At 44.7% G+C, this 25852-nt stretch overlaps 1 protein-coding gene across 1 annotated transcript; it reads left to right on the top strand.

The window, feature by feature from the left end:
• Positions 1-939: 939 nt before the first annotated feature.
• On the top strand, positions 940-25852 carry sh2b2 (SH2B adaptor protein 2). The gene is made up of 9 exons (XM_079610489.1): positions 940-1079; positions 5351-6245; positions 8965-9066; positions 9176-9267; positions 14166-14266; positions 14826-14957; positions 17077-17282; positions 19245-19416; positions 25386-25852. The coding sequence occupies exons 2-9, from the start codon at positions 5382-5384 to the stop codon at positions 25721-25723; spliced, it is 2007 nt and encodes a 668-aa protein (XP_079466615.1). The 5' UTR covers positions 940-1079; positions 5351-5381; the 3' UTR covers positions 25724-25852.

Raw genomic sequence — 25852 nt, 5'->3', positions numbered from 1 at the left:
CGCACCGGTCTCGTGTCTCTCACGGAGGAGCGGGAGCATAAAGGAGGAGCGACGCCAGTGGAGATGGAGAGAGGAACAGGCCTGAGTTTATTTTGTGTTTCTGTTTTGTGTGGCCAGCAGTCGTCCGCGAGGGGCTGCTGCCTTATACTTTCATTTTTGTATTTGTTTATTTATTATTAAAGTATTTAAATGTTCGCCGGTTCCCGCCTCCTTCTTCCCACAAAATCTAACTTCGTTACAATAGCATTTACTGCAAGGAAATATAAATAACCATTAATGAGGTAAAAATTAGCCCAGCATTTAGTCAAAATTAGCAGAATTTGGGTTAAATTTTGCAACCCAACCTGCTGGGTTAAAATGTATAATCCATTGCTCTGGGTTACTTTAACCCAGCATGTGTTATGTTCAGCGCTGGTTTGCCAAATGGGGGGTTGTTTTTAACCCAGCCATTTTAGTGAATATAGGCTTCCTCTCATGATATGATTAGTTTTGATAATTGCTGATGACGAGTTGATTGGATATATCAGAACATGCTCCTCCCAAACTTTGTTAATGAAACATCATGCAGTGACCACATTATTTTAAGAAGACTTGGACACCACTCACATCCATTGCTGTTAAATATTTCTCTTACAATTACTGTATTTTATAGTGAGAGCATACAGTATAGTAGCCTATTAGCATATGGTGTTCCAGTCTGGGTCTCCATGATGAACATAGGCTACAGCAGCTGCAGTGTGTGTGTGTGTGTGTGTGTGTATCCACTCATGATGTGATCCCAGTGTGTCTCAGGCCTGATGGAGGAGGAGGAGGAGGAGGATGCTCTGAATCACCTTCACTCAGTGGTGACCGATGACTTCATGACGTGGCCCATTTAAGGACCAATCAGAAATCGCGCTCTTCCCCTTTAAGAGCAGCTGCATTGCCTGGAGAATAGATGCGCGCGCCTGACGCGTCATGTATCAGTCTCCATAGATGGATGATATAGCGATGCGATGTGCTGGACTCCTCCACAGACCCGCGGCGATGGACCTGGATTAACAGCACTGGCCTCACATGCAGTGAAGCATTTAACGGAGGTGAGAATGGACACGTGTGATGATGATGATGATGATGATGATGATGATGATTCAGCGCGCAGCGTTCACAGGACGCGTTCAGAAACGCGAGTCGGAGCGCAAGAAGAACGCGTCCTGAATGAACGGCCCTTCGCACTCCTTCATTACGCGCTGCTGTACCCGTGTTCAGTGTGCGTTAAGCGCTTTAACGTGGAGCAACTGATGATTGGATCTGTTATAGTGGGTCACAGTCGCTGGTTCTGGTTCTGGTTCAGTGTCGGTCATCATCTGGACGTTAGTGTTGCGCGCGCGCGCGTGTGTGTGTGTGTGTGTGTGTGTGTTATTGATTCAGGCCTCGTGCACCGGCTTCATTCACAGAGATCCACAGCATCATGCATCACCCACCCAATAACAGACAACCTGGAATAATCAAGTGACACACACACACACACACACACACACACACACACACACACACACACACACACACACACACACAAGGCCCTTCTGTGGGTTTGAGGGGCCATAACATAAACATCCATCACACCGCTGCACACAAGGATGCTTTTCAGCACCAAGATTTCAGGTTAAATTGACACTATGCTCAATATGAAAAAGTGTCTGTGATATGCGCTATAACTGGTTGCTATTTCTTTTTAGTTATTCACCATTTTATCACCATTTAGCTTTCGCAGTTTATTACAAGAATACACAAACAGTGCAGTCTCTCTAATAATACGAGAACAGAAACTGCGTGTGTAAGAATTTTACCGGTATGTTGAGTGAATGAAAATGTGTCACTTCTGTAAATAAAATGTGTGTTATATTAATTTAGACCAGTGCAACAAAATCAATGCATCTGAGGTCCTTCCTCGTATTATTCCAAAAGCGTTTTCAAAGTTCAACAGTAAACTCGAATATCCACTAAACATGACGAGCATGAGTGTGTACACAAACTCCTAATAATCTTTCAGAGTATTCACAAAAACCTAAAAGAGTACTGAGTAGAAATCTAGCTGAAGTGTGTTTTTGAGTTCGCTTTATTGGTGACCATGACTTCCTGTTTCTGTAAAGATGAGGAGACACCCAGGCCAGATTCATACAGTCATCAACACCACAATGCTGTTCAGTCAAATGCTCGTTTCCTCCGTATAGCCAATCATTAGGAAGTTTAAATCAACTGGAGATGTTGGTGTGTTAGTTCACCCAAAAATGTCAATTCTGTCATTAATTTCTCTCCCTGATGTCGTTCCAAACCGTAAGACTTTCGTTCATCTTCAGCACACAAATGAAGATATTTTAAATGAAACCTGATATATTTCACCATAAATTCTGATGCTTTAAAACCTCGTCTTTGATCACCAACATTACTTTATTTAATATACAGAACCATGAATATGGAAAATACTGAGGTGCAAATAGTATACTATTTTTACATAGTGTAAATAGAATATATCGCCTAGAAAAAATGTAAATATTTAAAATATTTTTGAATAAAAAATGAAAAAATGCTATTTTCACTTGGTGTAAATAGCCGCCGCTGCCATTAGAAAGTGTATATTATTAGGATGTGTCCCGCTGGAGCTTTGGCACAGTTCATACACTGCTGATCGTCTGCTGGGAGCATCCTAATAAAGTGTTGGCAGATATTAATCAGACATTGACACGGAGCTGCAAAGGTACTTCATGTCTAAAGTAGATCATCGAAATAAAGTGTTAGCAACATTTGTATGGTGATATTTATTCTTCCAAATGTTTTACTGTAATTAAAGTTTAGATTTTTATGAATATTTTGAAAAGTTCAAGAAGATAATTTCCCCAGTGTTGGTGGAGGGTGCTGTATGGCTCTATATCAGTGTAACACACTTGTCTTACTTTCACACAGATGCTGGTGTGTGTGATGCATTCTCTGCTTTATGATTGGAAAACAAATCTACTGTCCAGAGAGAAGAGAGCGCTGTGTGTCTGTGTCAGAACAGGCATTTATAACACAGGCTATATGTGGCTAAGGCACATAGTTGGAAACACACATGGCCAGTACAGGAAACTCATTACAATAGTGGAGATAGGCAGATACTGTATTTATTTAGCATGACAAATTTGCTTTGATGTAAAAAAAAAACCCAGATGTCATTCAAGCCGAGAGAGCTTTGGTGAACACGAATAATCTCGCAGTAGCTTCAGTCGGCTGACATCTTGTGCTCTTCTTCTGCTGTAACATTTACTCAATGTGTGCTGTTGAGTAAGTGTTGTGTTCTGTGGCAATGCGTGTTGATACATTTCGGTAGTGTGAGTTCGGCATGATGTTGTTTCAAATATTGCATACATTTCCTGTACACTTCCAAGCGTCCAAGATGATAAAATGTGTTTTTGATCAGTGCAGAAATACAGTCCTGCTTTGGCAGTCGTAAGTATGTTCAGATATAATAGATCTTATATGATCATGTTCATATTTGGCTTCATGGCTTCATTCACTGATGTTGAACTTTCCTTTCTCAGTTTTGAAGCATTTTAAAAGTGACATTAATACGGGTGTCGATATTAACCAAGGCTATGACCATCCATGACAATAGTGCTTCTACTTGCAAAAATGTAATAAAAAAATAATCTTGCTGGTGTGAATTATGATTTAAACAAAATGTTTCAAAACCACATTAAATTGACTTGCATGGAAAATTACCCTCATGCATATAGTAAAGATGCTCATGTGTGTTTGTGATGATGAATTTTCTCTGATTATAGTTTTCTTTCCACATTTGGTTGATTAAATGTTCTTTAAAACACAAACATAATCTATTATAAACATAGGCTGAATTTGAAATCGCCCCCTATACCCTCGAATAGGGCGTTATTTAAGGGAACAGCCATTAGTAGTAGTGGTGTCCGAAACCATAGTGGACGTAATTGAGTGCACTTGTTCAATCCCACAATGCACTACAATAACGAGTGTACAACCGATGTACGCTCAACAGCTGTCCGAATTCACTCACTCGTTTTTATTCACTCCTTCAAGTAAACAGTATTAGTAGATTAGATTACAAACGTAGGGAATCGTGAATGAGGGTTTAGAGGCGATTTCGGATTCAGCCATATTCTGACATTTGTTATAGTTCTTGACCAGTAGGTGGCGCTGTTCCCAAACTGCTCAGATACCCTCAGGGCATGGTGGATATCGTTAGCCTCATAGCACAAAGTCATATTTCAATGTTTTTGGAAAACAAGAAAAAACTAAAAAATGACTTAGGCAATTATGCTATGAGGCTAACGATATGACAAATACCAAGTTTCGTTGCGATAAACCATTGCCCTGAATTAGATTTTCTGAAGGTTGGGGGGGGGGGGGGGGGGGAACACTTTCCCATGCAAGAACTATCCTTGTGTAAAAGCTACATACATGTTGATCTACAAAAACTGTGATTTGATTGTGCTGACCAGATTTAGGCCACATCCACACGAAGCCAGAGCTTTCTGAAAAAAAATCCGTAAACACTGCGTCGTCTAAACCTTGTCATAAACCTTGCACGCTGTATACAATAATAATAGGCTCAGTAGCTTCTTCCTGTTTACCAAGAACTTTATTAAACAATATTTAACAACGGGGTGGTGATGGCACAATGGATAAGACACATGCCTTTGGTGTGAGAGACCCGGGTTCGAATCCACTGTGAGACACCAATGTGTCCCTGAGCAAGACACTTAACCCCTAATTGCTCCAGAGGCGTGCGACCTCTGACATATATAGCAATTGTAAGTCGCTTTGGATAAAAGCGTCAGATAAATGAATAAATGTAACTATAAATGGCCTGGTACAAAATATGAAATGTCTTAATCAGACAACAGACAAGCATCATAGCATAAGAAAGAAAGAACTAAATAGGCTAAATGAAGAAGTAAAATAAAGAAATAAAATAAAAATGCATTCAAGTAAATATTAAATAAAGAGGCTCAGTAGCGTCTGCAGCACGAACACTAGCATGTAGTTGTTGTTTCTGTTACGTGACGTAGCGGTGTCTGACTACGGTCGACACGTGGGGTGATGACATCAGCTCTTCACAATACAGATTGGCTGTACACGAAAACGCAAGGTTTAAAAAAAATTAGGTTTCAGGCTCTCGAAACGCTGATACGATACAACATTTTTGCGTATACAGCATGTTTACGTATACAGCTAAACGCGTCTCCGTGTGGACGTGGCCTTAGACTCTGTCAGCACTGTCCCACTACAGTTGCTCTCAGACATCAGTGACAGTCGCTGGTTTACTGACCTGTCTCTCTCTGTGTCTGTGTGCCAGTGGTTTGCCGGGGCATTGGCATGGCCTAGTAATGAACGGCGCCGGGGCTCCCAGCAGCCCGGAGCATAACTCCTGCACGCGGCCCGACTGGAAGGAGTTCTGTGAGCTTCACGCTCGAGCTTCCGCCGCAGATTTCGCCTACAAGTTCCGCCGTTTCATCAGCGAGAACCCATGCTACGACTCGCCCGGTGCTGACGCCAGCTTTTCGCAACACTTCGCGCAACACTTCTTGACCTGCTTCTCTGCGGCCCTCGACCAGGTTCAAGGACTCGGCTCTCCGGGAGACTCCTCTGCTCCTCAGTACAGCATCGTGCCCTTCGTGGGAATACAGAGTTGCACCTTACCCTTCATCCACAACCTCTACCAGCGCCGCAAAGACGTGGGGGCGTCGAGCGAGTCGCTGGATAGCATGGACAGCGGAGGAGGCGGAGCCAGCGGACAGGAGCAGCAGACGCCAACCCGTAAGACGCCATCCGTGAGCCAGTCCAGAAGTTCGGAAGACGTGTCGCTGGGGCGTCGCAAGGCGCGCTTCAAGAAGGGCTTCTCCCTGCGCAACATGAGTCTGAGCGTGGTGGACGGGGTGAAGGAGATCTGGCACCGCAGGGCCTCCCCAGAACCGGACCCCTCGGGGGGCTCCAGGAGGACCAACGGAGCCGAGGCCATGGGGTCCGAGCACTGGAGCCAGAAGCTACGCCTGCCGCGGGCCTCTCAGGGCCACCGGGCGGAGCTGCTGGAGATTCAGAGGGAGGGCGCGCTCAGGTACATGGTGGCCGATGACACTCACTGCATGGGGGCGGGACAGTGGCAGAAGTGCCGGTTACTGCTGAGGAAGACGGCCGGCGCCTACCTGGACACGGGAGAGAAGTTCCAGCTCGAGTTCTACGTTCCACCAAAGGTACAAGAGCTCTCTGATAAAGCCCTGGTGTGTGTGTGTGTGTGTGTGACTGTGTGTGTGTCATTAGCAAGCAAGCGTATGGTTTGGGGGAAGAATAACCAGATAATTATTATAGCATCCCCATAGTGTCGGCCCAGATCCGGCCCACATCTGGTACACGTGGATTGCCGGAATCGGGCCGACACTGTTTGCTGTCTGGGATATATCTTAATCTGTTACTTGCATGGGCAAAGCGAATATTGAGTGAGTCACTTATTTGTCATTGGCACTGGGTACACTGGCCATCGCAGAGCTTGTGATGAGGCTCAGATTCAGACAATGAAGGTACAGGCCCGTATTAGATTTGAACAAAAACAAATTTAGAATTAGTCAATTTCGCAAAAACTCCCATTTATTGCTGAAAAGTTTTTACGCTCACATAAGGTCGGTTTTCAGGCAATTCAAAAAAGGAATATGGAAATGGGAACATTTTTCCGCATTTACAGTCACCAGGCGTAGAAGACTTGGTGTGTTTGGACAGAAGATGAGACAGAGTTCATTATTAAACTCATAAAAGACAAAAGTATTATGGGAATACTGGATTCTAAACAACACACAAATGCCACTTATCAAGAAAGAGAAACATCTTGTATGTGCCGCTCCAAGTATAAGGGCTTTTCCTTGCCATTAATGCTTGGAAAACATAATTACGTCTCCTTCAATTAAAAATAATGGCTAGTTTAGTTTGGTGGCTGTGATATATGTAAACCTACCAACATCCGTCGCCATGATTTTTGGAATGATTTATTGCGCGAGAAAAAAAAAAACGTTTTAGTCGCATAACATGGGTTAATGGAAACGGCGTCATTTCGCAATAGTTTTTTATCAACATTTAGAAAATATCGCAACAGTTTTGCGCAAATCTGTAATGGAAATGCAGCTATAGTAAAAGTAGTGTGCTATTAAATCATCGGAACAGTAAATACAACCAAAATAGTAGAACTGATTTGTAAATGGTAGGCCTAAATGCTGCAAGTAGTGTCTAAGTGTGTGAAGTGTCGCTGTGTTAGATGAAGAACTGTTGGCTGTTCTGTAGTCTGATCGTCAGTCTGGTTGTCCGTGATTGGATGAGATTTCTGGAAGCTGATGTCTGAGCAATTTTAGCATCATCCAATAAATGTGAGAAGCACTGGGTTAAGGTTTAGGGATTGGCTAGTTTTAGGGTATTCTCATGTAGCCAGACCTTTGGCTAAACCGTCCACTTTGCCAGGAAAAGACTTATGGTGTTGTTCAGGTGTGCGATTATCTGACAGGGAGAGTCGTAGACTGGTGTGAAAGAATGAATTAACTTTGTGTTTGTTTTAATATCTTTCAAAGATTTGATGGACTTCAACTCTAGTGAACAATTTTTCTTTAAAAGAACTGATGGTTCAAACACTTGTGTGCTCTTACTGCCAGAAGTAGAGTAAAGCTAGCAAAAGTCCAGTTTTGACATGCCGTCTGAGGCTGAGGTGGTGATATATTCGTCAGGCAACTCTTCAGTATTTGAAGACTGAGGCGTTTGATTGCACTGGGAATGAGGACAATTTCTGTGGTTCAATAATAGTTGAGTTTATTGTTCTAACTCTGACTTAATCAAGTGTAGCTTCACCATGCTATCAGGCATAAGATGGCTTCATGAGTGAACAGATGAACCACACATATATTTGGCGAAATGTTTTCTTCATTAAAATGAGTCAGACCCTCCCCTGATCCGGCCTCTTAAATTCCTATTCCCACATTTTGGTTTGGGTTCAGAAGTGTTTAAAGGGATTTTGGGAAGTTGGTCTCAGAGCAATTTTAGTCCCTCAAGACGGTACTAATAACTTCCTCTTCCTGAACAAACTAGAGATAGGGTAAAAATAGAGGGTGAGTGAGTATCCTTGCTAACTATAATGTAAACAGTCTTTGTTTGAGCTGAGTCAAGCTCCTGTCTGTCCTCATAAATGCTTACAGTGTAGCAGATCATGACGGTCAGTGAGATCGCCTCAACAGTCAGAAGTTTGTGAGATACAGAAGCCCGTCCAGAGATGCTTTGTGTTTTCAGGCAGTACAGATCACGCTCAGCACCAGTTTCACCAGTTCAGTGTTTTCAAAACAACACCCTTTTTTCCTACATGAGACCTCATCTTATAATCACTGAAACCAGCACACTAGAAGTTTTAGAAGTGATGGTTGATTGTGTAACAGCAAATGCAGGGCTCACAGTACGCATGTCCCGTTTCAGGCCAGTTGAAATGCCTGCTGTGATTTGTTCGTTTTTAAAATATTTTTTGCAATAATCTTTATTATGTGAATACATCTATATGTTTCTAAATATGCGAACTGTTCATCGCGATTTCAAAATAAACGTTTAAACCCTCGCTCTGAGTGTTACATGTGGACGTCAAAACATGTTTGTGTTCAGGAAATTACAGTGGCTGTAGTATTTCTATCTTTGGCCTAGAAGTGGCCAAATATTAAAGATTGAAGAGTGAACAATTGAATTAAACGTTGTTTGGCTAATATTAAACCAGGATTTGATCTGCTGTAAAGTGTAACAACACCAGGCCACTGGCGCCTCTGTTTTATAAAACCATATGATTACTTGCTTATGATACTTTAAAATTACTTAATATACATAATAACAATGAGATAGTGTGTGTGTGTGTGTGTGTGCGTGTGTGTGTGTGGCATTGATTGTGTTGATGTGTGTTTGTAGTCGTCTAAACCCAAAGTGAGCGTCCCTCTGTCTGCTATCGTGGAGGTGAGGACCACCATGCCTCTGGAGATGCCCGACAAAGACAACACGTTTGTGCTCAAGGTACCATCATCTCATACTCTCATACACACATCATATATGTAGCTGTCCTCTGGGAAATGCAAGAATGTTGCCTACTGGATCTAGATCAGTGTTGTCTTGTGGGTTGCAGGTAGAAAATGGTGCAGAGTACATTTTGGAGACCATCGACTCTCTGCAGAAGAACTCGTGGGTCGCAGACATCCAGGACTGCATAGACCCCGGGTAAAAAGCGTTATCAGCGTCCTGACACACCTTCACTTCACACCTTTCTCAATCTAAGAAATTCACATGGGGTACATTTACACAGTACATCTGAATCACGGGACACAATCACAAACCGTAACAAGAGGCTCACTGACTGGGCATGACAACTCTGAGTCTTATGTGGCATTTGTTTAACACTAAAGCCGCACTGCTTCCTCTGATAAGAGTTAAAAAGAAAAACATGTTTACTGGTACGTAGTAAAATCCTCATTGTTAAACAAACACTGTTCAGTTTTCATTTGGTCCCAGTCTATAGAGAAAAGTAAGTAATGAATAAGTGTTGCAGTTAGTAAAATAAAGTAGATTGATTCTATAAGTGATAATTGAACATTAGTGATGAACACCTGCTGTTAACAAGCAGAATCACTGAGGATAAGAGTAACAACGATAACCGGATAAAAGAGAAGAGACAGAAACACAACAACTGACTCACAGCCACACAGCCTTAGATGAAATCAACTGCAAATAAAATCAATATCTCAACAGAGGATTATTAAATGACTCCAAAAACAGCATTACCATATTCATTAATTGCAAACCAGTTTGGCTTTATTTCTGTCATATGGTACATATAAAAAGGTTGTGGTAGCACTTTAGTTTGGGAAAAGCACTATTGTGGTGACCCACAAGTAAGACTGAAAGAGACATTCACGAAGGGACTGTACCTTTAAGGGAGAGGTGTTATTATATACGAGTTCCGGGTTAACGTTGTGTGGCTGTTTTGATCTCACTCGCTGTACAAGTGTGATTGATTATTGAAGTGGAGAGTAAAGCTGACTTGACACATCTCCGTCTCTTGTCTTCTCACTTATTGCACTCCACATTGGTGACCCCGACGCGAGTTGGATACGGCTGAATTATGTCACACAGCGACGGTGGTGAAAATGGGCTAATGTCGGTGCTATCTACGCTGCCAACATCAAGTTACCGGACTTTTGGCAGCACAATCCACGGCCGTGGTTTCAACACATCGAGGCCCAGTTCCAGCTGAGAGGAATAACACAGGACGTTACAAAGTATTTCCACGTGGTAGCGGTCTTAGATGCCTCGACGACAGCCAGGGCTATGGCGCTGTTAGAGGCTCCTCTGGCTGACGGCAAGTACGACGCACTCCAAACATTCCTGTTGAACCTCTTTGAACTGTCGGAGCTGGAGAAGGCAGTCCGCCTGCTGTCCCTGAACGGCTTGGGCGACAGTAAGATGTCCGAGTATGGAGAGGATGCTGGCTGTGCTGGGCGTGGCGGATCCCTCATTCCTCTTCGCCCACATTTTCCTGCGGCAGCTTCCAGCACCTGTGCGCACCACACTGGCCAGTACCCCCCTCCCTTCCTCCAGAGACTACCAGGCACTGGCTGTGGAGGCAGACAGGATTTCCCTCGCCAACCGGCATCAGTTTGACCATGTACTGCTGCCCCCCCAGCACACGTCTGCCCCGCTTCCACCCACGGAGGAAGACCCGGACACCGCAGTTGCTGTGACGGCCTGCCGACAGAATGAGGACGGGTGGTGTTATTACCATTCCAGGTTTGGGGCCAAAGCCCAGCAGTGTCGCCATCCTTGCAGTTTTGGAGCCCAGGGAAATGCCAGGGCCGGCGCTCATTAGCAGCTATGGGCTGCTCATCACTGACACCTTGTCTGGCTGGCGGCTGCTGGTAGATTCTGGGGCTCAGCGCAGCATCCTGCCAGCGAAGCCTGTGGACACCAACGGCACACCCATTCGTACCTATGGCACGAGGAATGTGGAAGTGCGTTTCGGCGGGCGGTGTTTCGGCAGGGACTTAGTCATGGCCGCTGTGTCTACGTCGCTCCTGGGGGCGGATTTCCTGTTCTGTTGGTGGATGTTACAAACTGCCGCCTGATCGACACCCTCTCTTTTGCTTCGTACCCCTGCACGCTGGGAGGGATGGGGGGTTTTGTCTGTCGAACACGCTTGCCACCGAGGACCTGTATGAACGCCTACTTGCAGAGTTCCCTGACATCACCACGCCCACGTTTTCATCAGCAGTGGCTAAGCATGGCGTGGAGCACTACATCACCACGGTTGGCCCCCCAGTCTATGCACGAGCCCGGCGCCTCGACTCTGCCAAGCTCGCTATCACCATTGAGGAGTTCGCCACCATGGAGCACCTTGGCATCGTGCGCCACTCCAACAGCCCGTTGGCTTCCCCCCTGCAAATGGTGACCAAGGCTGATGGCGGTTGGCGTCCCTGTGGTGATTTCCGTCGTTTGAACAACGCCACCACCCCTGACCGGTACCCAGTGCTGCACATTCAGGACTTCTCCACCCACCTAGCCGGCGCCACCATTTTTGCACCTTCGAGGTGGACCTGGTGCGCGGTTACCACAGCAGTCATCACACCCTTTGGCCTTTTTGAATTCCTACGGATGCTTTTCGGCCTCAAGGGTGCAGCGCAGACGTTTCAGCGCCTCATGGACTCTGTGCTGTGGGACATGCCGTTCCTGTTTGTTTACTTGGACGACATTCTCGTGGCCAGCGCATCCGCAGACGACCACCTGACGCATCTCCGGCAGCTGTTCGGCCGGCTCAGTGAGCATGGTCTCATCATCAATCGTCCATCACTTTCCTCGGCCACCACGTCACCCTGCAGGGGGCCGTCCCCCTCCCTGCCAAGGTGGACGCCGTCGCCAGTTTCCCACGCACTGTGAAGTCCCTGCAGGAGTTCCTGGGCATGGTGAACTTCTACAACCGTTTCCTCCCCCATGCGGCCCAGCTCATGCAACCATTGTACGACGCCTTGTGGGGTGGGAGGCCGGCGGACGTGTTGGATTGGATTGATGTTTGACACGGCCAACGCTACACTCCTCTGTGACATCTCCTCTGGCCAACCGCGCCCCAGGGTACCTGCTGGCTGGATGCATAAGGTTTTCGACGCCATCCACGGCCTTTCCCACCCGGGGGTGAAGGTCTCTACCAAGCTGGTGGGGGCCAAGTTTGTCTGGCCGGGCCTGCGGAGGGACGTCGGGCCTGTGTGGCGTGCCAACGCTCAAAGGGGACTCGTCATACCAAGGCCCCTTTGGCACCCTTCAAAGTGCCAGAGAGACGTTTTGATCATGTGAATGTGGACCTGATGGGCCCACTCCCCCCCCTCCCGTGGTTACACCTACCTCCTCACCATGGTGGACAGGACCACAAGGTGGCCAGAAGTGGTTCCCCTGTCCTCCACTACATCAGCTGAAGTGGCCCGGGCGTTCATTATGGCTTGGGTGGCCCGTTTCGGCACACCGTCCGACCTCTCCTCGGACCGAAGTCCGCAGCTCACATTGGAGCTTTGGACTGCGGTCGCCGAGGTCCTGGGGTGAAGGTCCACCGTACCACAGCCTATAACCCACAGAGCAACGGACTTTGCGAGCAGTTTGTGGATATTGGCAAATCGCTTCAGCTGGCCCTGCCCCCACGACGAGGGTGCCCCCCTGCGGCAGCCTCAAACCCTGCCCCGCCCCTTGCCCTTTGCCCCTCTCATGTTAAGCGCAGCCGGTATGTCCGCCCCCCTACACGTTGACTTTTCTAGGGACTGTTCTGTTTTGCACTAGTGAATAGTGTCCTATGTTCTATTTGGGGTACCTGTTCGGTCTGGCCCTGTTATTATGGCTGAATTCTGGGGGGGGGGCTGTGTGGTGACTGGTGACCCACAAGTAAGACTGAAATAGCCATTCATCAAGGGACTGTACCTTTAATGGAGAGGTGTTACGAGTTCCGGGTTAACGTTGTGTGGCTGTTTTGATCTCACTCGCTATACAGTGTGATTGATTATTGAAGTGGAGAGTAAAGCTGACTCGACGCATCTCCGTCTCTTGTCTCCTCACTTATTGCACTATATAAATTAAACGCATTATTATAGTTGGGCACTTGGCCAGGGACTTTGGTTCATTTAATTCCCTTTCAGCAATTGTTGATCACCAAATCACTATTGACTACAATATCTCATCATCCTGACTGCAATGACGTATCTTTTCCTATGTGCATTTTTGGAATCAGTGACAGCTGGATTTTGACACGTGACTTCCCATTTGAGTTTGAAATTCTTTAAAAACGTATCATTTTGAATTTTCACTATCAAGTTGATATTAACTGTACCACTCTTCTCACAACCCCTGTTATTGAACAAACTGCTTATGATTATGCTTTTTTTCTTGGTTTTCATATCTCTAAATGTTTTTGTTTTGCAATATACACAAACTCTTTTTAACTGATTTGTGTACAGAAACAGGAGACACATCCTCTTAAACATTTCACTAGTTTGTTCAAAACTTCGGATGACATTGATTAATAATATAATCATAACGAAAACAATTAATTTTCACTGCTACTTTCAACATGGGAAGCAAAATAAATTACAAAGTTATAATCATATATTACAATAAATCATATATTTTATATTCTTATATTGTTTTTCCAGTAACACTTTTCAATAAGGTTCATTAGTTAACATTTTTTAATGTATTAACTAGCAATGAGCAAAACATTTGTTACTGTATTTATTAATCTTTGTTAATGTTAGTTAATTAAAATCCAGCTGTTCATTGTTTGTTCATGTTACTTCACGGTGCATTAACTAATGTTAACAAATACAACCTTTGATTTTAATAATGTATTAATAAATGTCAAAGTTATTAACTAATTTAAATTAATGCTGTAGAAGTATTGTTCATGTTAACCTAGGTAGTTAACTAATGTTAACTAATGAACCGCAAAGTTTTACCGTTTTTCCTTTGCATCATTAATGTTAAAAATGGCAAAAACAATACTCGTCAGATTCATGTTTTAAGAGAAGAAACACTCGTGTGACTCTCTCTCTCTCTCTCTCTCTGTGTGTGTGTGTGTGTGTGTGTTTCAGGGACAGTGGCGATGACATCGAGCTGGCGTCGTGTGCTCTCGTCCAGCCGCCCAGAGACTTGACGCTGGTGTCGTCCTGCAGCTGCGAGCTGCTGTGTGACGGTACGACTCAGCATAAACACACAATACAGCTCAGCAGTGTTTTCCCATCTCGCCCACAGAACCCGCTCTGTTTCTCTTTCTTAAAGGTGCAGTGTGTAATATTTAGAAGGATCTGTTGACAGAAATGCAATATCATATACATAACTGTGTTTTGAGTGGTGTATAAAGACCTTACATAATGAACCGTTATGTTTTTATTACCTTAGAATGAGCATTTCTATCTACACACACCGCGGGTCCGCTCACATCGACAGGTTTCTACAGTGGCCCTGAACGGACAAACGCGTTTCGTTACTGTGTGCTGCGGGCAAAAAAGCAAATAAAATATTGACACTCTTGAACAAGTAAAAGTAATTTTCGCAATAACATATCGTTTTACTGAATAATCAAGTAAACCTAATTTCTTAATTTATCTTTGTAAAGAAACCTCATTGCTGAACTGGCTCCTCTTTGCCGTCTCTGACGACGACATCACTTCCTGTCGGGCGCTAAAATTACACAGTGCACCTTTAAGCTGAAGACAGGAGGCTTGTGTTGATGTTCTGGATGTGTTGTTCAGGTTCTCATCGGGGGTCTGAGCGGTTGTGCTCTATCGCTGCGGATCAGCTCTGCCAGGAGCCGCCCGTTACCCAGCATCCCTCACATGTGCCGTTAGAGCGCTTCCTGCAGTCACCAGAGGACACACCATCAGGTACACACATGCCCTATCCAAAAAACCCCACTTGCGGCCTTTACACTTTCCTCTTTTGGCCCAAGTGTTCAAGTAAAGACGTAAAGACTGCTAGTGTGTGTAGATCTATTGGTTACTCGATGGGACACACTTATAGTCTTACAGAAAATGCAAGTGTTTACAGGGATTTTATTTATTATATTTGCAATACTTCGCATTTTAAAATAAACTTCTACATGTCTGTTCAGTAGTCGCTATGTGACAATTAGAAGCACCACCATTTTAAATTTGTGTCTTCTGTTAAAGAGATAAAAACAGTTGCAAATGTTGTACAAAATAGGCCTACACACACACACAATAATCATCTTTGCACCAATAAAATGTGCAACACTTTATGTTTTACTACCAAATGATATGCATCTAAATAGTTTAGATTACAGTGGAATGTTTTCCTTGACATCTCACGATTTTGGGGCACATCAGTTCCCGAACATAATGCATGATGCGATACGCTTAGCCTCGAATACCGCTCCGAAGCTAGTGTGGGTTTAGTGTGCATTAAGGGCACTGCACTTTGGCATTTTTAAGACAGGACAGTCTTGTACACGCTCTCAAGTGGCCGAGACCGCAAGTGTGTGTGTGTATTTGGACAAGGCAACAGTGCCAACCAGTCGAGTCCACTGAACAGTGGTTTGATTCAGTGATTCAATTTCAACTTGTTAAAATTCATGAGGATTTTTTAGATGCTTCTCAAAGGATTCTTTAAAAGAAATGCTGACTTTACACTGTTTACTGAGGCAAAAGTAACTGCAAACATAGGACCTCCGAGTTCGAGAGCAGAGCACAGTCTGTGAGCGAGTAGAGAGGTGAAGTGTCAGAAATGTGTAACCTCATGCAAATATCACCACATGGAAATATAGCTTTTTTTTAATGTCTGAATAATCGGTACCTGGTTTAAAGGGGCAGTATGGTTTTTTTTGTTTTTGTTTTTTTTACATTTTTGAACACACCATCATTACTGGACACGCCCCCTATTGCTGATTGGCTCACTCTCTCTCCTCCCCATCATGAGTGGACACGCCCCCTAATGCTGATTGGCTCACTCTCTCTCCTCCCCCATCATGAGTGGACACGCCCCCTAATGCTGATTGGCTCACTCTCTCTCCTCCCCCATCATGAGTGGACACACCCCCTACTGCTGATTGGCTCACTCTCTCGCAAAATTGTTTCCCCAGTTCAGTGGAAACTCCGCCCTGCAGCCGATTCTTAAGATTTCATTGGTTGGACATGTCAATCACAGTACTGACTGCCCACACCAAACACTGATCCCTAAACCTACCCGCCACTGTAACCTTAACCAATGAAGTTAGCTGCTGGATGTGATTTCTGGGGAAGTGGTTTGGGGGGGAAATCACGCCACTCCCTCTCCTCCCCCATCATGAGTGCTGATTCTGCTGATTCTTCTGCTGATTGGCTACAAGTGTGTTGTGGTGCTCGGTCCAATCCACTTTCAACAGCGTTTCTCAGAAATCACGTACTGCAGCTTTAAGACCAGCAGGTTTGGGGCTGGCTTACCCAGCTAGAACCACTTTGTCTTAAGCCTGGAACACACCAAGCCAACGCTCGGTTTTCTTTACGTTTTCTCAGTGTGTTCCGCGCCGTCGGCTTTCTTTGGGCCGATGTGAATCAGGGAACTCTGATTGGCTGTTCAGCTTATTGAACGAGTCTGTGCACGAGAATAATAGCAAAACAGCGAGCGGAGAAGTCAAACCGGCACAGATAGAAGCTGTTCTAATGTTACGTCATCTCACCAGAGTGTTCCTTGGCGAATATTTCAATATTAACTTGAGCGGAGGGTATAAAGAAAGTGTTTAGCAGGATTGATATTCAAAACGGTAAGCACGCACTGCTTTGTTTACGGTGTGTGTATCTGCAGCGTCGGTTTCCCTTTCTGAATGATGAATATATCAGTCGTCTCATGTACAGGCGCAGAACGCTCATTCTCGCTGCCAGCTGTAGTTCTCTCGGCTCTCGTCTGCTAGTGCGTCGGCGTCGGCTTGGTGTGTTCCAGGCTTTAGGTCTGAAAACACGTGGCGGCGTGACGGTGTAAACACACACTCTCATTGCTTCTGTCATTTAGGAAGTCCAGGTGAACCGCCGAGGGACGCGGAAGGAGATGCCAGTTTGGCGGGTTACCCATGGTTCCACGGGACCCTGCCGCGGGTGCGGGCGGCCCAGCTCGTTCTCGCCGGGGGAGCACACAGTCACGGGCTGTTCGTGATCCGCCAGAGCGAGACGCGTCCCGGAGAATACGTCCTCACCTTCAACTTCCAGGGCAAAGCCAAGGTGAGCCTTCATGGGGTCACGACCCCTGACCCCTCACTGAAACATAGTGATCTTCATGAATCTGCTCTGCTGTTCAGAGTATTGTCCTCCATGTCTGAATGAACAGGATATAATGAGCAGGTTTCTGTGGCTCTGAAGATCATTTGAGGAGAGCTGGGAATGAACCTTACAGGGTTAGATCACCCATTAATGGTGTCATCACGTGTCATTTCAAATGTGACTTCCTCTCTTCAAGGGAACACAAAAGCAGATGTGTGTACAGTGACCGTGAATGACACACACACACACACACACACACACACACACACACCGTTTATGGGTGAACTAACACTTTAAACCAGCTAAAGTTTGTTTGTCCTGTAAGCAGATAAACACACTTCCAGATATATTTGTATAGCACAATACATATAGTTTCAAAGCAGCTTTACAGAAAATCATAATGTTAATGTATTAATACCTTCATGCATTATAGTCATATTTAGCTGATTAGAGCTGGATGATGATAGTTACATTTTGCTACAATATAAACAATCAAGCAGCCAAGATGTACGATACAGTATATAGCGCTTAATGTAGTAAAGTTAAGTAAAGATGTAATAGGGGAGAACAAGTATTTGATACACTGCCGATTTTGCAGGTTTTCCTCCTTACCAAGCATGTAGAGGTCTGTCATGTTTATCATAGGTAATGTTTATCATAGGTAATGTTTATCATAGGTAATGTTTATCATAGGTAATGTTTATCATAGGTCATGTTTATCATAGGTAATGTTTATCATAGGTAATGTTTATCATAGGTAATGTTTATCATAGGTAATGTTTATCATAGGTACTCTTCAACTGAGGGACGGAATCTACAAAAATCCAGAAAATCACATATTTAATAACAAATACTGGTTCTCCCCACTGTATATATTACAACTGTTAATATATTGCTGGCTGTTAATATAGTTTACATTTTGTGACAATGTAGGCTGCATTTATTTGATTAAAAAGTAATATTGTGAGATATTATTCCAGTGTAAATCTGCTGTTCTCTATGTGATTATACAGTAAAGTGTAATTTATTCCTGTGATCAAAGCTGAATATCCAGCATCATTACTCCAGTCTTCAGTGTCACATGATCCTTCAGAAATCAGTGTAATATGATGATCTGATGCTCAATTATTATTACGTACTCGGTTATTAATAATGGTTCTTGGTTATTAATGGTAACTTATTATTAATGTTAAAAACAGTTTTTGCTGCTTAATATTTTTGTGGAAACTATTTGATGCTCAAGAAACATTTATGATTATTATCTATGTTGAAAACTGTTATTTACTTTTTAATTTCATGATTCTTTGATGAATAGAAAGTTCAGAAGAACAGCATTTATCTGAATAGAAAGCTTGTGTAACATTAAACACTACTGTTCAAAAGTTTGGCATCAGTAAGAATTTTTATTTCATTTTTTGGGGGGAAATAAATAAAATAAATCAATACTTTTATTCATCAAGGATGAATTAAGTTGATCTAAAGTTACAGTAAAGACATGTATAATGTTACAAAAGATTCTGTTTCAAATAAATGCTGTTCTTGTGAACTTTCTATAAATGCAGCCTTGGTGAGCAGAAGAGACTTCTTTAAAAACATAATCTTACCGATCCAAAACTTTTGACTGTTCGTGTGTGTATTGCTTTATGTGCTGTGTGTATCCGGGTAAGGTTATATAGCACTAGTGTAGTTTATCAATGATTGATTTGGTTAATTAAAGGTTATTTATTTATTGGTGATGATATTGAGGATTGTGAAGCCGGACAGCAACATCGAATCGGGCCAGATCCGTGTTGAATCCACATGTCCCGGATCGGGGCCGACACTGTTGCTGTCTGGAAAGCCTGAGCGGTGTGGTGGTGATATTGAGGATTGTGAAGCCTGTTGTTGAGTTGATGTGTGTGTGTGTGTGTGTGTGTTTGGCAGCACCTGCGGTTGTCTGTGAACGACAGCGGTCAGTGTCACGTGCATCACCTGTGGTTCCAGACGGTGTCCGACATGCTTCGGCACTTCCACGCGCACCCCATCCCTCTGGAGTCGGGCGGCTCCACTGACATCACGCTGCGCTCGTACGTGCAGGTCCAGCGCTCGCCCACAGGTGTGTGACCAGCACAACACACACACACACACACACACACACTGACATGTGCAGGTCCAGCGCTCGCCCACAGGTGTGTGACCAACACAACACACACACACACACACACACTGACACGTGCAGGTCCAGCGCTCGCCCACAGGTGTGTGACCAACACAACACACACACACACACACACACTGACACGTGCAGGTCCAGCGCTCGCCCACAGGTGTGTGACCAACACAACACACACACACACACACACACTGACACGTGCAGGTCCAGCGCTCGCCCACAGGTGTGTGACCAACACAACACACACACACACACACACACTGACACGTGCAGGTCCAGCGCTCGCCCACAGGTGTGTGACCAACACAACACACACACACACACACACTGACACGTGCAGGTCCAGCGCTCGCCCACAGGTGTGTGTCCAGCACAACACACACACACACACACACACACACTGACATGTGCAGGTCCAGCGCTCACCCACAGGTGTGTGACCAACACAACACACACACACACACACACTGACACGTGCAGGTCCAGCGCTCGCCCACAGGTGTGTGACCAACACAAGACACACACACACACACACACACACTGACACGTGCAGGTCCAGCGCTCGCCCACAGGTGTGTGTCCAGCACAACACACACACACACTGACATGTGCAGGTCCAGCGCTCGCCCACAGGTGTGTGACCAGCACAACACACACACACACACTGACACCTGAACGACCAGCGGGAGTAGATTACTGTCTGTCCGTCACGGCTCTGTTCACTGATCACCAGCACTATTGCTCAAGCTGACCATGATGAGTCCCTCATAGTCAGACTTCAGGATCTATTAGGGATATCTGGATCAGCTTTGAAATGGTTTTCATCTTACCTTACTGGTAGAAGTTTTAGTGTTTTTATAAATCAGATCATGTCAGATACTGCAGGTTTATCGAGTGGTGTTCCTCAGGGTTCTGTCCTGGGACCGATTCTTTTTCTTCTGTATATACTCCCTCCAGGACAGATAATCAGCCAGTTTCAGGATGTCTCTTATCACTTGTATGCAGATGACATTCAGGTATACTGTTCTTTTAAGCCTACTGAGTTATATAAACTGTCATCTTTAATCAACTGTCTGAGTAGGATCAAGCAGTGGCTAAATGATAACTTTTTAATGCTGAACTCAGCCAAGACTGAAACTTTAATCATTGCCCCTGAGCAGAGCATCCCTCAGATAAATCAGCATATCGGTGCCTTAGGTTCGTCTGTTCAGCCGAGTCTCAGGAGCTTAGGTGTTGTTTTTGATGCGGCCATGTCTCTGGAGAAACACTCGAAACAACTTATTAAAAGCTGTTTCTTTCAATTAAGGAACATTTCTAAGATAAGAGCCTTGGTGTCAAAAGCCGAGTTGGAGATGATCATTCATGCTTTTATCTCGTCTCGTATAGACTATTGTAACAGTCTTTTTATTTGCCTTAATAGAAGGATCTTTGTCGTCTCCCGACTGTCCAGAATTCTGCTGCTAGGCTTTTAACCCACACGAGTAAAAGGGCACATATTACTCCTGTTTTAGCTTCACTTCATTGGCTACCAGTGAAATTTAGAATGCACTTCAAAATGTTGGTTCTAACTTTTAGAGCCCTACAAGGACAGGCCCCACCATACATCTCTGACCTGATACAGCTGCTTAGTCCTCACGTAGTCTGAGATCAACAGGCCAGAGATTTTTAGTTGCCCCCCTTACACATTTTAAAACTAGAGGGGACCGTTCATTTCAAGTTGTGGCACCTAGGTTGTGGAACGCTTTGCCTCCTTCCATACGCTGCTTGGATTGTGTGGAAAATTTTAAAACCCAGTTGAAAACTCTTCTTTTTAAAGAGGCTTTTAACTAGGTGGTTAGGCTGGTCTAATGTGTACATCTGTTTATTTTGATTATGTGCTGTAATGTATTTATAAGAGTTGTGAATTCTTCCTTTTGTTGTGAAGCACTTTGTGATTTTTATCTGTGAAATGTGCTATACAAATACATTTTACTTACTTACTTAAAAATTCTGTATTATGAACTTTTAAGGCCAGACAAGTCATTTGTTGAGGTCAATTTATAGAGAAAGACAACACGCCTGCGCAGAGTGCGCACATATATATTCAAGCGTGCATCCCTATAGACTGAACACGTAAAACGCATGTGCACGCCGGATCTTTTCAATCTTTTCACAGATTCACGTTTTTTTAGTTTACGCGGAGATGATAACGTTTTTCAAAATTAGTGAACGCCTGCATCTTGAAACCTATTTCATGGTCTGCGTTCTCGAGACACCAGGCACTGTTGTTGAGCGGATGAGCGGCGGAGTGTGTTGAGGGTATTCTGTGAGAGCGGCGTCGTGTAAGCGGCCCCTAAGTTAATAACTAATGATCGTTGCGACGGAAGTGAATCAATCAAACTAACTTTAGCTGGACAATAACTTTATTCTAGAGCTGCTGTAAAGCCAGAACAATCTCTGCTACTGTAATCTCCTGTTATCACTGTAAAGCTGCTTTGAAACTCTATATTGTTAAAAGCGCTGTGTAAATGAAGGTGACTTGACTATATAGCACATTGCATCTTATTCTGGTCAAAAACCGTCCACTAAAGGCCCGTTCACACCAAGGCCCGTTCAAGGCAGCTGAGCCTGTGGTCGATCTGTAAGCAAGCGTCAATGCCTTGAACTTGATGCGAGCAGCGAGTGGTAGCCAGTGCAGAGAGATGAACAGAGGAGTGACGTGGGCCCTTTTGGGCTTGTTGAAGACAAGACGGGCTGCAGCATTCTGGATCATTTGTAGAGGTTTAATTGCACATGATGGAAGACCGGCCAGAAGAGCATTGCAGTAATCAAGCCTAGAGATAACCAAGGCCTGGGTGAGAAGTTGTGTTGCATGCTCAGTTAGGAAGGGCCTGATCTTCCTGATGTTGTGCAGTGCAAACCTGCATGATCGAGCTGTCTTTGTGATGTGGTCTGTGAAGGTCAGATGCTCATCAAATGTTACTCCAAGGTTTCTGACCGACCTTGATGGGGTGATTAAAGTTGAATCTAGCTGGATAGTGAATTCGTGCTGTAGAGACGGATTGGCAGGGAGATGAGAAGCTCAGTCTTTGCCAGGTTGAGCTGCAGGTGATGTTCCTTCATCCATGCCGAGATGTCCGCCAGGCAGCTTGAGATGCGTGCAGCTACTGTGGGATCATCTGGTTGAAATGAGAGGTAGAGCTGGGTGTCATCAGCATAGCAATGGTAAGAGAAGCCATGCGCCTGTATGATGGATCCCAGTGATGTGGTGTTAATGGAGAAGAGGAGCGGTCCAAGAACTGAACCCTGAGGAACACCTGTAGTCAGTTGATGTGCTTTGGATACCTCGCCACTCCATGCGATCCTGAAGGACCTACCTGTGAGATAGGACTCAAACCAGTGGAGAGGAGTTCCTGTGATGGCCAGTGATGAGAGGGTGGACAGGAGGATCTGATGATTCAGTGTCGAAGGCAGCAGACAGATCCAGGAGAATGAGAACTGATGATTTGGAGGCAGGTTTTGCGATCCGTAGGGCTTCTGTGACTGACAGCAATGCAGTCTCGGTTGAATGCCCTTTCTTGAAGCCAGATTGGTTTACATCTAGTTGGTTGGTCAGAGTGAGGGTCCTAATTCCTAGGCCCTAACTTCAGGGCCCCAATTCCTAATTATAATATTTTCCTATCAAACTTCCCCCTTAAAACTTTCTAAACAGGGAACCAAGGTCTAAAGTTTAAGAACCTTACATAAAGACCTCTATTCTTTGAATGAAGGCCTACCACCTAAAAGCTAGAAAGGGCGCGCTCACTACCAAGCCCGACTCCAGACCTTCAGAAGCATTCTGTTTAATGGGAAAATATCATCATCGGTCCAAGCCTCAGGCCTGATGTAAGAAGTGCCTGGGTTAAAGAAAATCGGGGGGAAAGGAAGAAGAGAGGAGAGGGTGGATGTTATTTCCCCTCAGAGGAAGGGGATACCTCACTAACGCTCAGAGCGCCTGTGCTGGACCTACTCCTTGCCGGAGGAGGAGGAGCACGAGAGGCGACGCTGAACCTCTGGCCCTGTCTCCGATAATCAAATCGGGATGGGCCAGGACCCTTTGGCTGTCTGGGCGTGGATTCGGACCGCAGCAGAATGCATTATTTAAATGCAGCCAAGCGCGCCTTCGCCTCTCTGGACTTTTCTACCACCATCTCAACGGAGGCGCCGAAAAGTTAAAAGTCTAGTAGTTAAAACTAAAAGTCCATCTGGGAACCCAATGATCCGAGTGTCCGCAGTCTTCCTCTCTGCCGTTGATAGTTGTGCTGTGGACTCTGCTATTCTTCTATATTCAGGACGATTTTCTAAAACTATATCTTTATCATTATCATTATAGTTATTGTCCGTGGTGTGAATGGGGCTTATAGCTGTGCTGAGAAAATTTATATTTTCCAGTATTGTGTGCCGGACGTTACTTGCCTTAACACCTTAAAATCACATGTAGTGACCACATGATCACAGACACCAGACAAGACGAAACCACCCACAACACTGTAGTTTAATCTTTCTCAAACAAACACATCTCACACAGGGCCGGATTAACCATTAGGGCAATTGGGCAATTGCCCAGGGGCCCAGGACATCTAAGGGGCCCTGGGCACCGTCAAATATTATGTCAAATATTATGATTAAAATGTCTCCACGATCTGCTTTTGAAGAAATATCGTAGGATCGTGCATTCTATCAGTTTGCAGTTCTGGCGCCTCCGTCTCAACATACTGTAGCCTACAGCGCGACGTATATTCACATGAAATGCAGAGGAACGGGACACTGTAGTTCATAAAAATGAATTATTTGCATGTGCTTTAAAGCCTTGCCGGTTAAACATGTCATTCGCTGCTGATGCGCTGTTCTAACGATCACTTTTCTGAGCGCAATAACGTTACACCCCGACGCGCACATGCACTAAGCCTGTATAACAGCGCCTGTTACTGCCACTGGACTAAGTTATCTTTCGAGTCTTATTGCGCTAATACTGTCAAATACACACAAGGTTTACATAAACAAAGTTGGTTATGTCTAAAGTGAAAGAACAGTAGAAAAAAAATAAGAAACAAATCTGCTTGTCAAATGCGTGTATATTAGACTCGTCGCGGGCAGATCTTAAAGAGACAGTAGCCCTAATAGTAAACATGCTGCCGCTTGTCCTTAAAGGGATAGTTACCCAAAAATAAAATGATGTAATTATTTACTCACTCACTCTAATGTTGTTCCATAGCTGTATTAATTTCTTTCTTGTGCTGAACACAAAAGAAGGAGTGTGGCTAACCGGGCAGTTGCTGGTCCCCATTGACCATAGTAGGAAAAAAACTATTATGGAAGTCTCTGGGGTACATCAACTGTTTGGTTACCCACATTCCTCCAAATAACTTTTATTTTCAACAGAAGAGGGAGACTTATTTGGGTTTGAAACGGCTTGAGAGATTAGGCTAAATGATGACAATTAAAAATGTCCCTGTTAATAAAACAACAAAATACAAAGAGTAAATCCCTCACTCTTGACTGAGAACTTTAATAGTCGCTTTAATAAGAATCAATGTACAATTTATACAGTGAAGTCTATGTTGTGGTAGCTGTTAAAGTTGTGCAAATAGCTGTTAAATACACATACTGTAGCTGAAAAAATAAAGCACTGTTTATTTCATTTGTATATTAAGTTAAGGGGGGTTCTACAAGTCATTGTGCCCAGGGGCCTCTGAACTCTTAATCCGGCCCTGATCTCACATAGAGTTCAGAATTTTTTTAAATGTATGCATTAAAATACACTTTTGTCACTGTCTGTTTTCTCTATTTTGTGACTAAATTTCGACTGACATTTTGTCAACCGTTTGAAATGCACCAATAACAGTTTCCTGAAGTTGTGCAGGTATTATTTGTGTGTGTGTGTGTGTGCACAGATGTGGCGTCTCCTCATGTCCCTGCTGCTGTCCCGCGGTGTGACGCTGCTGTGTGTCGGGCAGAACCGGGCCAGTCTCCGCATCAGGCGCCCGGTGCCGGCGCGCCCTCAGACCCGCCGCTGTCCTCCAGCTCGTCCTCGTCCCCGATGGCCCAGCCGACCTCAGCGGGAGGAGGAGGAGGAGGAGGAGGAGGAGGAGGAGGAGGAGCAGGTCTTCACAGCCGGAGCAACAGCGCAGAGAGACTGCTGGATCCCAGCGGCACCGGCACTGAAGACTATCACGACACCGACGGCTCGCGGAGAACTAGAGCTGTGGAGAACCAGTACTCCTTCTACTGATGCTGAGAGCCACACACTGCTGCTGTCCTGCTCCGTTATACACACACACACACACACACACACACACTCTCTACTGATGCTGAGAGCCACACACTGCTGCTGTCCTGCTCCGTTATACACACACACACA

This window comes from Phoxinus phoxinus (genome assembly GCF_949152265.1).
Source record: "Phoxinus phoxinus genome assembly, chromosome: 4".
NCBI lineage: Eukaryota > Metazoa > Chordata > Actinopteri > Cypriniformes > Leuciscidae > Phoxinus > Phoxinus phoxinus.
This window is presented reverse-complemented; position numbering and strand designations above follow the sequence as displayed.